The sequence below is a fragment of the Coptis chinensis genome, chromosome 7 (assembly GCF_015680905.1).
Source record: "Coptis chinensis isolate HL-2020 chromosome 7, ASM1568090v1, whole genome shotgun sequence".
In the NCBI taxonomy this organism is placed as follows: domain Eukaryota; kingdom Viridiplantae; phylum Streptophyta; class Magnoliopsida; order Ranunculales; family Ranunculaceae; genus Coptis; species Coptis chinensis.
Genome location: NC_141462.1, coordinates 34563564 through 34578464, shown reverse-complemented (window position 1 = coordinate 34578464; position 14901 = coordinate 34563564). Strand labels below are relative to the sequence as shown.

At 39.4% G+C, this 14901-nt stretch overlaps 2 protein-coding genes across 2 annotated transcripts; both read right to left on the bottom strand.

Annotated features, from left to right (window-relative positions):
• Positions 1-12559: 12559 nt before the first annotated feature.
• LOC147487233 (uncharacterized) lies at positions 12560-13327 on the bottom strand. Its single transcript, XM_086573985.1, has one exon. The coding sequence runs from the start codon at positions 13325-13327 to the stop codon at positions 12560-12562; it is 768 nt and encodes a 255-aa protein (XP_086430111.1).
• A 794-nt stretch (positions 13328-14121) lies between these two features.
• On the bottom strand, positions 14122-14901 carry LOC147487232 (uncharacterized). The gene has a single exon (XM_086573984.1). It carries the CDS (start codon positions 14899-14901, stop codon positions 14122-14124), a length of 780 nt encoding a protein of 259 aa, XP_086430110.1.

Below are 14901 nucleotides of genomic sequence, written 5' to 3'. Positions count from 1 at the left end.
CTTTCTTCTCCCCCCTCCCTTTTGTTTGAGAAATGTTGGGATTCAAAATCAATAGCTGAAATAAAGATTTGAAAGTCAAAATAAACCGTAAATTAAAATAAATATTTATATCAAATTAAACGCCGAATTAAACACTAAATTTATATCAAATTAAACATTCAAATAAATAAAAAAAACCTGTGATGTATTAACCAAAAGTATCGAAGGCTCTGCAACTGGAGGCTCTTCATCATCTGCGTCTCCTTCGTAGGAAGTTTCATTAAACTTTGAAATTCCAATAGCCATTTCACCAATCTTTTCAATAAAATATGAATAACCCTCAAAAGTATGCGATGCATCGTAAGCCACTTGAGAAGCAACCTTGATACAATGAGCCACTATCAAAGGTTCATGTGAGACATTCCCGACCACAAATTCAGTATCAAACTCCGCTCTATAAGTGTTAGCCTTCTGTATCCACCGCGTCAATCTAAAATGGCTTGGAATCTCTTTAATGTCATAATGAATAAAAACCTTCAAGATGTGACCACAAAGTATTCCCATAAACTAAAAATACTTGCATTCGCAGTCTGCCTCTAAGGTTCCGCTATTGAAATTCACTTTCCAAACGGACTTCTTCTGTGGGTCTTTGAACTTCACCATGTAGCTTTCGGTTCCAGTGTTGTCCATCTGTTGCCCATCAATTTTGTACTCCATCTTTGGCTTTTCTAGTTGCTCTTTAAATTTATTGAATATTGAGATCGTATAGACCTTCGCAGCATGCATAAGGAGAAAAGCATCGTTGGGCACAATCAGTGAACTATGCTCGGTGTGGTAATCAGAACTTCTTTCTTTCCTAGCAAGCAAAGCCAAAGACTTCTCATTACCATGTACAAACTGCATAAGCGTAGTAGTCAAATTGATAAACTTGTCATAATGAGCATTCATCGATTCATTTCAACCCGTCGTGTGCATACCAGCAAAAAAGGTGTCATTGAGATAGCAAGGAACCCATTTCTTTCGCATTGAATATATCTCTCTCAACCAAGGATTTTCAGACAACTCATACTTCTCAATGATTGTACACCATCGTCTCTCAAAATCAGCAATCCTATACAAAAAAGAAATAGTGTTCTTTAACACAATTACCAATGTCTCAAATTTGGTAAAGGACATCTTCTCTTGGAATTTATGCATAATATGCCAGAGACAGTAACGATGAGGAGTACTAGGAAACACTTAAGCAATAGTTGTGGTCATCGCTCTATCCTGGTTAGTGATGATTGCAGTTGGCGCACGACCACCCATAGCTGCAAGCTAGGCCTTAAACAGCCATATGAATGTATCTTTCGTCTCATCGAGCAACAATGCGCAACCAAACTGAATCGACTGATAATGATGATTGACTCCAGTAAAAGGGGCAAAAGGCATGGAATATGCATTGGTACGATGTGTGGTATCAAAAGACACAACATCCCCGAAATAGTCATACTGGCATCGAGACCACCCATCAACACAAAAAACGTTCACCGTAGTCCCATTTTCATCTAAATCAATAGCGTAGTAGAATCGGGGATCCTCGACACTCTTATGCATAAAATATTTCAGCACGACAGTTGCATCACCTTATTTAGGCATCTTTCTGGTCAAACCATAATGATGGTTCCAACAATCCTTTTGTGTAAACCCAACTTCCTCTCCATGGAAAACAGATGCCACTTTCCCAACAAGTAAACTGTTATCACTAAACATCTCGGTCAAGCACTTCGCTGCTTCAGGTATATGTTTGTTAGTTTTCATGCAAATTCTCTTAGATGGGGCCACCAGACCGTGACTATGGTCATTCTGAGCAACGCTGACCTCGTATATCTCTTTATGTATTCTTTTCTTAATACGAATTCTAGCTTGACAACCATACTGGATAGTTGATGTATTTCTTAATCGAACTTGATCTCTCTTGTTAGAAACCCTTTCACGTGAGCAAACCAGTAAACAACCACTAACCAAATTCACATGATTTTGTTTCTTATTCGTCGTCCGAACACTGATAAAACGTTCATTGACATTATTGGTTTTCTTCGTTAAGTCCGAGGTCCACAGTCCGAAGTCCGAAGACCAAAGTCCAAAGTCTAAAGTTCGTATAGTCGTCCGTTTAGTCAAGTTACCTTACTCATGTGGGTTTGGTAGGATAGGTCGTGTAAGGGATCGTCCAAACCTTAGGGCTTGGAAAGGTTCACAACTGGAATTACAACTTTTGGTGAGTAGGATTTTAGGTTTTTTAGTTGGTTTAATTAAATTAACAGTAATGCAAATAATGTCAATTACTAACAGTGAATAAACAAAATAGAGAAACAGGGAGATGGTTAATCATACTCATGCAAGAATCATTTTTTAACAGTTTATATGACCACATCACTACAACTCTAATTCGTCTTGAGTTCTTAGACAAATCCGAGACGTCGTCGAGTATTGATCCCTAGCGAAATGCCCACATCTCTGAGCCGCATCGCACTAGTATAAGGAGTTGAACTAATATTTCATCTCTGGAATATCATTTCAGCTCTTGGTTCGATTCTACATCAGCGGGAAAAATTGGAGAGCTGTCTGACACCAGAGAGTCGCGCGCGAGACTTTTTGGGTCTCTCGCGAGACTGTTCTGGAGCATTAGCACTCCAACTTTGTACAGTCTCAGTCATTTTGAGACCGGATGTCTAATCTACACCTAATTCCTAAGCAGTGATTCTAGAATATTAAAGAGTCAATCCGGATTCTCACACGAGCAGCATAACCCTCCCCCTGGGGGGGATTAGCTCATGGTCATTGAAGGAATAATTAAACTTGCTGTATTTATTAAATAAATAAATGCAGGACAGGAATTAAACTTGAAAGAAATGACTTTTATTAAGAAGAAATGACTTACAGTATTTAAGCTGCTGAAATGAAAAGGACAGAATGTAAGTGTTGGAATGAAAACTACAGATGATAATTAACTAACTAATGTGGAGGCCAAAGCATAAAATGCTGAAGGAGAATATCTGAAGACCCCCCCTCATATATATAGGTTGGATGGCTGGAGAAAGATTTAATTGGTTTTGTCTTTTAGTAAATTTTGACTTTCAAAACTTTGAAAATCGAAGTTTTGTCTTTACCTTATTTGCCTTGTTTTTTTTTTTTTTTTTTTTTCCCATATTAAGGTTTTGTCTTTTAGCCAATTTCAATTCAAACCACCTGCTTTGAATTGGTACGTGTCTTCCATATTGCGAGGTGGCACAAAATTGTGACCATCACTTGCCACCTGCCTATGCTGACTCGTTATGCCTTTTGGGCCCGCAGAGTGGGTCCAGTGGCGGCGCTGATTTTGGCATTTTTATAACTTTCTGTCTTTGCATAGAGTTCGTCGCCCTGGTCGCTCTGGCAGTTCACTAGCCAACGTCGGCATCCAGATTTATCAGATGTGAGCTTCGAAAGTTTGCTGCTTCTTTATATGTGGACCCGTTCTGCACTGGTTTTGTTCTTTTGGAAACTTCGGCTCTAGTCAGGCTTTGTTGGGCTTCACTGGGGTTGAGTGAGAAACTTTAAATATTTCAGTATTCCCATACTTCGATGCACGTTTTATCATTATATTCATGTTAACTGCGAAAACCTGCAAAAGTATAAAAATATAATTATTACATGATTATTAAACACATAATCGACCAAAATGCTATGTCTCTCAGGGTTTAATATTACAGTTTTGGGTGCTTATCAAACACGAGTCTCAAATCCCCCTTGTTGACCATACTCTTTGTAGTAAGTCTTTGCTTCGTCAACACTTGTAAAAGTCATTCCTATATAAGGAGCAGCTAATGTTTGCGTGCGTTGAATAGGGGATTTAGTAGACGAAGACCCAACTACATCTTCTTCGATATTAATTGATGTCTCTGTCTCCATTTTTATAAATTGAAAAAATTAAAAATATAAATAACTTAAACAGACAAAAATCTCAATGTACATAAACAGTGTAAATAACTTAAACAGAAGAAAATCCCAATTAATGTCATTTTTAGGACATATTTTCGATGGTGTATGTTAAAGCCCAAACAAAAGCCCTGAGCGCGTGAGCGCTCTGGATGTGTGTTAGAAAAGCGCAGGCGCACTCTGGTTGTGTATTAGAAAAGCACGTGCGCGCTCTGGTCATGTGTTAGAAAAGCGCGTGCGCACTTTGTCTGTATAGTAGTAGAGTGTATTCTTATTAATCATCTCAATAAACATGACATTGCAATATAAACGAATTATCAAACGAGTTAAACAAATTAAATACTTAATAAAGCATGCCTTAATTGCAACTCGAGAGAGAGAGTGAAAGGCAGTAATGGAGTCAAATCGCGATTTGTGAGGAGTGAGGAAATCAATTTTTATTCATACCATAATGTTGGGTTTTTGTTGGGGATTAAAACCGAGTGGTTTCGGTGGGGTTTGGTCATTGGTTGAGTGCTGTCAAGAGAGCTCAGGTGGTTGTTAATGGCGTCAAGAGAGCTCTCTCTGGAGTGATGGAATTGGGTTTTAGTGAGAATTTCGTGTTTTTCGTTTTTTAGTTTTTGAAATAGTTTGAAATTTTGAAATTTCACGATTTTTTTTTCGAATTAGATCTGATGATCTCAGGAACAGATCTGACGGACTAGGAGGGGTGTGAGATAAGGGTGGCACTATAGCCTAACCGATATATATATATATATATGCTCCTATTACACTCGCAGTCTCTGAAGGATGAGAACCAACTATGTAGCATTTGCATGGATAATTCAAGTATTGTATACGTCATTAGTCCGATCCTTTGTATGAAATACCCGTAATAACGAACTTGCACGAATTGATGACTTCCACCACGTCAAGGTGACACTGAGTTATATCCCTTCCCTGCCTCCATCAAAAAATAGAACTTACTAATCCTAAGGCAAAGGGTTGAGGAACTCAACGCTACAATTCCTCAACAACTTGGAGTCGGGCCTTCTTTTCGCACTATTATGGATACGAAAAATAATGGCAAAGTAAAAAAAAATGGTCAATGTCATAAAAATGATGAATCGTAAATAGAGTTTAGGTTCGAATTCCATAGATAATATGGATGGGATTGTCTATAATGATAGAGAAATAAAAAAACCTTCCTTGTAAGTCTTATCCAGCTACTTTATTTTTGAAAATGCATTCATTGAATGAGTAAACAATTGAATTGGATTAAGTTGGATGGTACCAACAAAATCAAGTACTCACTTCCATTTCTTATTGAATTAACTGACCCACTTGCTATCAGACATTTTTTTTTTAATTTTATTCTGTTTGCAAAAAAAATTCGACATATAATACTTTATTATTATTATGAAAATAAATCCTACTACTTCTGGTCCTGTGGTTTCCGCACTTGAAGGAAAAAAGCTAGGGCGTATCGCTCAAATAATTGGTCAGTGCATTGGATGTATCCTTTTTCCGAGAGAAAGATGCCTAATATTTACAATGCTTTGGTAGTTACACAATTTGAACAATTATGAATTCGACTCAAATAAAAAAAGCCACGGGTAACCCACTTGATTCAAGAACAATTACCAATTACTAAGATCAAGTTTTGATCTAAAGTTTTATATATATATATATATATATATAGGGGAGGGATAGAGGCACATTCATTATGTGCACATTATAGCCATATTTTCGACATACAAATGAATTAAGGCCTAGTTTTTTGTGGAGATGATCTCCCCACCATGAAGATCATTCTCACAAAAAAGTATAATATTTGGATATGTCTAACCATGTAAAAATTAGTGTTCATTTGTGAACTTTTCATCTAACGGTCTAAAAGTTTTGTGAGTGTGTTCTAATGTTAGACTTCTTTGAATGAGCTAAATTTTTGTGAGTATGTTCTCCATAGTGGAGAGATCATATCTACAAAAAATCAGCTCTTAATTCAACTTTTAAGTCTATGATTTTGCTTAAATTAATTTACAATGTGGCTATAATGTGCATAAGAATGTGCCTCTATCCTTCCCTATATATATATATATATATATATATATATATATATATATATATATATATATATATATATATATATACAGTAATTCTCTAAAAAGTAGCTACTTAAGTTAACTTAAAATAAGTACGTAAGTAAAATTTCACCTAGAAAATGAATTCAACTCTAATTTTTTGTGGATATGATATACTTAACATTAAGATCATCTCCATAAAATTTCAGCTCATTTGGAAACCTCTAACATTGGCAATAAGTAAAACTTCACCTAGAAAATGAATTCAACTTTAATTTTTTGTGGATATGATATACTTAATATTAAGATCATCTCCACAAAATTTCAGCTCATTTGGAAACCTCTAATATTGGCAAAACAATGAGTGCAAAAACTAGACATTTCTGAACCATTAGATTTTTTTAAAAAAAATAACAACAATTTTTATCTATGTTATAAGTTTCCAAATGCGTTGAAATTTTGTGGAGATAATTTTTATGGTGAGTGCTTCATAAGTACGAAATATTAGGGTTGAATTCATTTTCTAGGTGAAGTTTTACTTACGTACTTATTTTTAAGTTAACTTAAGTAGCTACTTTTTAGAGAAGGACTGTATATATATACACGGTTTAGCTATAGTGACACTCTTATCTCACACCCCTCCTGGTCTTTCAAATTTCATCCTGATCTAACAGCTAAAATGATTTGGCCCAAATAAAAAACAAGTAGAAATCCACGACCTTGGATCTCTCTCTCCCCCATCTTCTTCTCCTCACTCACTCTGGCTGTTTTCATTTCTCAGTAGGAAAGTTAACTATCTCTCTCTCTCGAGTTGCATCTGGTGAAGCATGAGCGTGAGCTCGCTCTGAATGTGTGTTAGAAAAGCGCGTGCGCGCTTTGTCTGTACAGCAGCAGAGTGGTGTGATGCTTATTTTCTTGTTTAATTTATCAAAGGTTCAAAGCAGGTTCTCAGTTCTCATATATGAACATCTCAAAAGTTCAGGCCAACAAGTTTGGAGACTTCTTGGAGCAATTCTGTCTAGACCCAATTCTTACTAATAATCAGGAAACAACCATTCCCAAATAATTTTTGTACATAGAATGATAACCATTGGCAATAAGTTAACAACAAAGACAAAACAAATGCAATTATTTACTTTTATCAATCTGATTTGTTATCAATAACAAATCAACCTTCTCATTAGAAAACACAAGGAATGATTCCATGGTTCAACACACAATCCGAAAGAACAACAGGAAATGATAGACGCACTACAGAGTTGCCAAAACCTAAAGGATATATGCTTTTAGATCCTCAAAGTTTTCAACTCCAAAGCTGAAACGAACCAAATTGTCCTTAATTCCAAACATAGCTCTTTCAGATTACACATCCACTGTATATTGTATAAATTCCAAAACTTGTTTTCCCCTTGGAATGGATTCCAATCATTTGATTGCTCAGTGTAAGTTACTCATTTGAGAGTTCTGGAGTGGAGAAGAAGAAGACCATGAGAGATGATAAAAAATTTCGCGTTTTTTGGTTTCTGAAATTTTGAAATTTCACATTTTTATCAGAATTAGATCTGATCATCTCATCCTGAGATCTAAGGGACCAGGAGGGGTGTGAGATAAGAGTGTCACTATAGCCAAACCGTATATATATATATGGGGAGGGATAGAGGCACATTCTTATGCGCACATTATAGCCACATTGTAAATTAATTCAAGCAAAATCATGGACTTAAAAGTTACATTAAGGGATGATTTTTTGTAAATATGATCTCCTCACTATGGAGAACATGCTCACAAAAATTTAGCTCATTCAAAGAAGTCTAACATTAGAACATGCTCACAAAACTTTTAAACCGTTAGATGAAAAGTTTAAAAATAAACACAAATGAGCGCTAATTTTTACATGGTTAGACATATCCAAATATTATGATTTTTTGTGAGAATGATCTTCATAGTGGGGAGATCATCTCTACAAAAAACTAGGCCTTAATTCATTTGTATGCCGAAAATGTGGCTATAATGTGCGCATAATGAATGTGCCTCTATCCTTCTTATATATATATATATGGGGGCTGGCTACATCGACATATAGACATACGAAATTGACATACGCAATCCAAAAGTGGTCTTGCACATTGCTCTAAGGGCTAATATTTGGTAGATATTATCTCCCTACCATGGATAGTATCTCCACAAAAAATCAGCTTAATCGGATGTGTCTAGTATTGTCAAAAGAGTGTCAAAATTCTGGATCGTCAGATAAATTTTTAATTTAAACTCAATTTTTGGTAGGGTTAGACATGTTCGAAGGAGCTGATTTTTTGTGGAGATGATCTCCATGTTGTGGAGATCACATCCCTATAAAATCAGCTTTTAGTTCATTATGTAGGTACGTAGGATTGCGTATGTCATTTCTGTATGTTGACGTAGCCAACCCCATATATATATATGGGGTTGGCTACCTTGACAGCTCCAATTGACAGCTTATCTTGACAGCTCATCACATCTGTTAGATCAAAATCCATCCAACGTCCAGATCTATTCCTCATCTATCAAAGAAAATTAGGGTGGGTATAATGGTCATTTGACTTTCTATTCACCAAAAAAAAAACCCCCAAACAAAACACCCACGATTGTTCTTCCTCATTCTCTTTCTCTCTCTCTGCCCTCACTCACTCTCTCCATAGAGAAACCAACGCCGGTTTCTTCTTCAAAGAAAATCACCCGACTCTAAACTTTGGCGTTTGGAGAAGACATCGTGAGACAAAAATTAAACTCGTAAAGACAGTATTGAAGGAAAGAAGAAGATGAAGTTAAACTTGAAGAAGACGTGGTGAGACAAAAAGTTCAAGCTTGTTGACGCTCAAGCTCATTGCCCAATCCCATTTCTCTCTTTCAATTTTTGATTTGTTTTTGGCATGTTGTTGAAGTATTCTTGTTTTTCTTTTTTCAATTGGAATGATGTATCGTAAGAATCAATTGTTGAATTATTTGATAGGAAATTTGGGAACCAATTGACAAATTTTTGGGTGGAAAATGTAGAAATTTATTAAGTTATATTTTTGGGTGGAAAATATAGAAATTTCAGGTACAAGATGTGTGAGAACAACCATTACTGACCAATTCAATTACATAAGATTTGCTACATTTGGCTAAATATACACTTGTTTTTTTTGCACGCAAGTAAGGAAATTTATTAAAGAAGGAATTGTCAAAGATAATACAAGTTACATACTGTATCAACCAAAACGATAATATGTCCTAAAGGGACATTCTATCTTAGAGACAAAATCTGGTCTACTAGAGTACCATTCTGAAGTATCCATCAATAAAGTGGATCCCTTCCTTGCTGCTGCATCCGCGCTAAAGTTGCATTCTCTCCAGACATGTGATAGCTTCCAGTGTTGTAAACGGGCAATTGCTCGCTTCCATCTCGCTCGAAACCTCCATGGGATTGCTTCGCCATTGAATGCTTTTACAGCAGCTTCTAAGTCGGCTTCAATCCATATGCAACCCCAATCAATCTCCACCGCTTTCTCGGCTGCCATGACTATGGCTGTGCATTCGGCATGATAGCTGTCTACCCGACCCAGACCCACAGCCAGAACCCCAACCATAGCTAGCTCCTTATTCCGGCATACCATACCAGCCCCGCCCTTACTAGGAACTCCCTGGGCTGATCCATCGGTGTTGCATTTGATGACATTGCCCACTGGAGTGACCCAGTGCACTTCTTGGATCAACTGTGCTAGTGCGCTTTTCACATGTACGTCCAACCTATCAAGAACGCGAAATTCTTGCATGTCATTGCGTTTTTTGCCTTGTGACAGCCAGCCCGAAACCTTGATCCCCTTCAGCACTTCTCTCGTAATGAAACTCAAGCGGATAGGTATGTCCTCGAAGTGCTCTCGGTTCCGAGTTTTCCATACCTGCACCATAATGTGGACTATGGCCGCGTTCCACAAGTCTTGAACGATAGAGCTTCTCCCTTTTGCTATTCTCTGTAAAGCTTTAAAGCTATGATCCCGAATATTCAGTTCGAACAAGTTTGCTGCCCATGCCCAAATTTCTCGAGTCTTGCTGCAGTCCCATAACATATGCTGAGCGTTTTCCTCCTCTTGATGGCAGAAGTGACATCGTGAAGCAAGATTTACCCCTACCTTTTTCACCCTGTCATCTGTTGGTACCGCCTTGTGCAAAAGCTTCCACGCAATACCAGCTGTTCTGGGGTGTAAATGCACTACCCAAAGCTTCCTATGCCAGGAGATCTTGTTCTTCTTCCGTCTAATAGCTTCAAACGCAGACTGAACCGTGAAAGTTCCATCTATTTTTGGTTTCCAAATATGAATATCCTCTTCCCCACTAGGTTGTGGGAGGGAAGACAAGTCTATGCCCAGACCCGTGAATACTTCAGCTACTGCCTCTGGGAACTTCCATTTATTGTCTTCTATAACATCTGCGACCTTTGCCTTGAAACCAGACCAGTTCACCTCGGGGAGCAGCCCCATGACCGATTGCCCTGCCCAATTATCTCTCCATAGATCCACCTTGTCACCTTTGCCGATGATCCATCCAGTGAAAGGTTGTACTTCCTGCAGAGCACCTCGAAGGCCTGGCCAAACCGATGATGGCTTGTGATAAGTGAGGTAGCTTCCATCCTTTTTAGTGAATTTCCTGTTCATGAAGGTACTCCAATCATTTTGTTTATTTAAGAAGCACCATGCTAACTTGATGAGTAGCGCCTTGTTCAGCTCTTCCAGCCTTCGTATTCCAAGCCCCCCTTCATCCTTGGGTTTACAAACACTTTCCCACTTAAGAGTGATCATTCGTCTCTTTGTAGGATCCCCTGACCATATAAAATTCCTTATGGCCGCTTCTCCGTCCTTGATGCTTTTCTTGGGCCATTTATACACCAACATGTTGTGTATCGGTATACTTGAGAGGATAGCCTGTGCCATGATCACTCTCCCTTGAAAAGATAACAACCTGCCTGCCCACCCAGAAGCTTTCCGTTTGATTCTATCGACTAGAGGTTGGATACATCTACTTGTAACTCTGCCTTTAAAAATTGGAACTCCAAGATAAAGTTCCGGGAGCTCTCCTTCTTTGATATCCAAGAGCTCCTCTACTTTCCTTTTCTTAACACCTGTCATATTCCCTAGAAAGATTTTGCTTTTCGCGGTGTTAAAGAATTGTCCAGCTGCTTGCTGATACTCTGAAAGTGCCACCTTCAGTCTTTTGAGCCCTCGGATGTCACCATTTGCAAACAGAAAGAGATCATCTACAAAAAGAAGATGAGTAGGCCCAGGAGTATCTCCGATGGTCACCATCTGCTTCACGAGGCCAACCTGAAAACAGTGATTTATTCTCCTACTGAGGACATCTTCCGCCAAGTCAAAAAGGAATGGGGACAGGGGGTCCCCCTGCCTCAACCCTCTTCCAGCCACAAAGAACCCACATGGTCCTCCATTTATCATAACCGATAGCTTTGCATTGCTGAGAATTGTCTCAATCCAATCACACCACTTTTTGGAGAAGCCAAATCTCTTCATAACCTCGGCAAGGAACTCCCAGCTAAGAGTGTCAAACGCCTGCGCTATGTCCAGCTTTAGCCCAATGTTACCTCCCCTTCGATGGTGCTCAAGCTCATTCATCATTTCTGACGCTAAACAGATGCCCGTGGAGCTATTCCTGCCTTTGATGAAGCCGAGCTGTTCACAACTGATCAACTTGGTTGCCATTAGATTAACCCTTATAGACAAGATTTTTGTAATAATCTTAAAAAGGAAATTACTCAAACATATTGGTCCATAATGATTTACAACTTTGGCATTAGTTACCTTTGGTAGGAGCACCAAAAAATTTGAGTTCATACCCTGCGGCAGCTTGTTGTCTTTGAAGAAAGAGATAATGGCTTCGCTGACATCCAGTCCCACTATATCCCAAAAAGTTTGGTAAAATGCACCTTGAAATCCATCCGGACCTGGTGAGCTATTAGCGTCCATGTTAAACACAACATGCTTGATCTCTGTGATGGTAGGGATTTCTGAGAGATTTGCATTATCCTCGTCAGTCACAAGCTTCGGTATGAGTTCCATCAGTCCAACATTGGGTATGACTGCTTGCGGCTTGTACTTGGCTTCAAACACTGAGACGATGTGCTGCTTGATGTCTTGTTGCTGCTTAAGGATGGTTCCATCGCCTTTCTAAATTTCCAGGATCAAGGCTTTATTCATTCGCAGCTTGTGAAAAGCATGGAAATAAGCTGTGTTCCTGTCCCCTTCAAAGGCCTCACTAACTCTAGCTTTTTGCCGCCATTGTGCCGCTTCTGTATCCAAAATGCCATTTAGTTCCTCTTCTTTATTCCGTTCCCTTTCTTGTAGCTGGACATTAAAAGGGTCCTCCTCTTGCTCCTTCATTATCCTTTCCAGATCCTCTGTCACTCTTTTTTTCTTTTTACTCAAATCCTCGAAAGTTTCCCAGCTCCATGTTTTTAGAGCTTCCTTCAACCTTTTGAGTTTTTTCATGACTTTTCTGATAGGCACATCCTCGAGGCGTTCTTCCCAGCTCTATTTGATGACCTCTTTGAGACTCTCATGCTTTATCCAGTGCTTCTTGAACCTGAAAGGAATATTGTGAGGCTTAGGAATAGCGGTGAACCATCCTACAATAGGGGAGTGATCCGAAATCCTCCGTTGTAGGATCTTGCTTCGCCATCCTGTGGCTGCATCTATCCATTTCTGATTAACCAAAATGCGATCAATTTTCTGTACCATTCTTTTATCTCCGTGTCTTTTGTTTGACCATGAAAACTTGAAGCCGAGACTTGTAGTATCTATAAGCGCATTCCCATTTATAAACTCAACAAACTTATTTACTGCTGTTTGACAAGGAAGCCTTCCCCCTTTTCTTTCTTCATTCGAAGTAACCACATTAAAGTCCCCTGCCACTGCCCAAGCTTCCGCATTCAAACCCAGCTGCGACAACTCATCCCATAGTGCTCGTCTTTGCACATAAGCTGATCTGGCATGAACCAGCGATATAAGGAGATCACCAGTTTTAATAGAAATATGCTGATGCGACATATCAACCAGATTTATTACAATTCCCTTCCTCCAAAAAACCCATATATTCCCTATCCTATTGGGAATATTATTATGTACGAAGTCCTCATTGAACCCCAACCTGCAAAGAAACTCAGGCGTCCTAGAAGGCGGAGACATGAGAGGTTCCGCCAGACATATAATGTCTGGTTTATGACTGGCTATGACATCCTTCAGGTAAGTGGTTGATTTTTCCTGTTTCACTCCCCTGATGTTCCAATAGCTTATATTCATTGTTGAGGTATGGAGGATAGTCTGGCCCTTGTAGATGGAGGTGGGAGATCCTGCTCCATCCACTTGGACTTTGTTGCCTTCTTCTTTTGTGTCCTCCATGTTCCTTCTTTCTCAGCTCTCTCGACTTCTTCTGCCTCCTCAGCGATGTCTGCCCAACAGGACGCTGCCAATAGCGAGTCTGCTTCGTTAAGAGCTCTGATAGTATTTGTGGGTGACTTGAGTGACGCGACGGGGTCGGTCACTGCTGCAACTACCAATTGTAGCGAGTGGTCATCGTCATATGAGCTTATCCCACAGCCAGTGTGCTCACCTTCTTGAAGATTGCCCCCGACTTGGTCTTCTACTCTTTCAGAGACAATAGCTTGATCACCAATAGTAACTGCCACTATTGACGTCCTAGCATACTCCACTGAGCCAAGAGTTCCAGAATTTCGATTAGGAACAGCGTCCACTATTTCCCTTACCTCCATCTCAGCTGTGTTCTGAGTGATCTCTTCTAGTTCCGAAATAGAGTCCTGAAAGATTTCCCCCGGCTCTGTTGCGTAAGCCTCCATCAAATTCCCAAGGGCATCCTTAGTGCCACTCACTCCTGCATTCGGGGCTTGGGTAGTAGTATTCTTCTTCCTTCTATTTCTTTTGTTTTTTTTCCTCTGCCATGCCGGTTGATCAATCTCTGCTGCTTCCTTGCCTTTATTACTCTCAGGCACTTGATCATCTGGCTTGGATGCAGCGTTCCTGACTATGTTTTCTCCACCCCTTAGCCTTCTCATCACCGTGCATTCCGCTATGATATGTCATACTACTTTGCAGTGAGGGCAGAATTTCGGCAATTTCTCCACTTCCACCTCCTGGAAGAAAGATTTTCCTTCCCCCTCCTCCACTAACATTTTTCCAGGGATAGGCTTGGCGAGATCGATTTCCACCAAAACTAATGCAAAAAAACCGAAGTCTCGGTTTAGCGTATGCTTGTCAACACCTACTGGGTTCCCAAGACCTCTTGCTATGGACATCAAAATTTCATAGTCCCAATATTGTTGTCCAAGCTTTGGGAATTTCACCCAAACTGCTGCTGTGGAAGTTCGATGTACTGCTGGATCAAACTCAGGCGTCCATTTCGAAAGTCGCAGAATTTGGTCGCCAAACTTCCAGGGGCCTCCACCCCAAATTTTTTTCAAGTCATCTTCGCAAGTTAGGCGTATCATGAAGAACCCCTTGCCTAAAGGAACGATTTTCCAATCCCCTTGCGGTTGCCATTTCTCCTGAGCTATTGTTTTCACTTCCTCTAGCTTTATTTTTTGGAACTCTAACCTTCCTATCAAACAGAATTTGCAGTAAAGCAATCCTCTTTCAACTGCTTTTTGTGGTAGTCTAATGGAAGGAATGTTTCCTTTCATCTCTGGGACTGGAAGGTCAGCTACGTTTAGCTGTTGGGGTTGAGCACCTCTAACTTTATCTGCAAAAGAAGCTTTGGAAGCCCCGGTCCCATCTTTCACTATATCTGGATCTTCATGTACCGTACTGGGACTTGTCTCACCAGTAACAGAGGATGGGTTCTCAAGAGCATAAAGATCCAT

Coding starts and splice junctions, on each gene's coding strand:
- LOC147487233 (XM_086573985.1), bottom strand. CDS start 13,327: ATGAATATAAGCTATTGGAACATCAGGGGAGTGAAACAGGAAAAATCA.
- LOC147487232 (XM_086573984.1), bottom strand. CDS start 14,901: ATGGATCTTTATGCTCTTGAGAACCCATCCTCTGTTACTGGTGAGACA.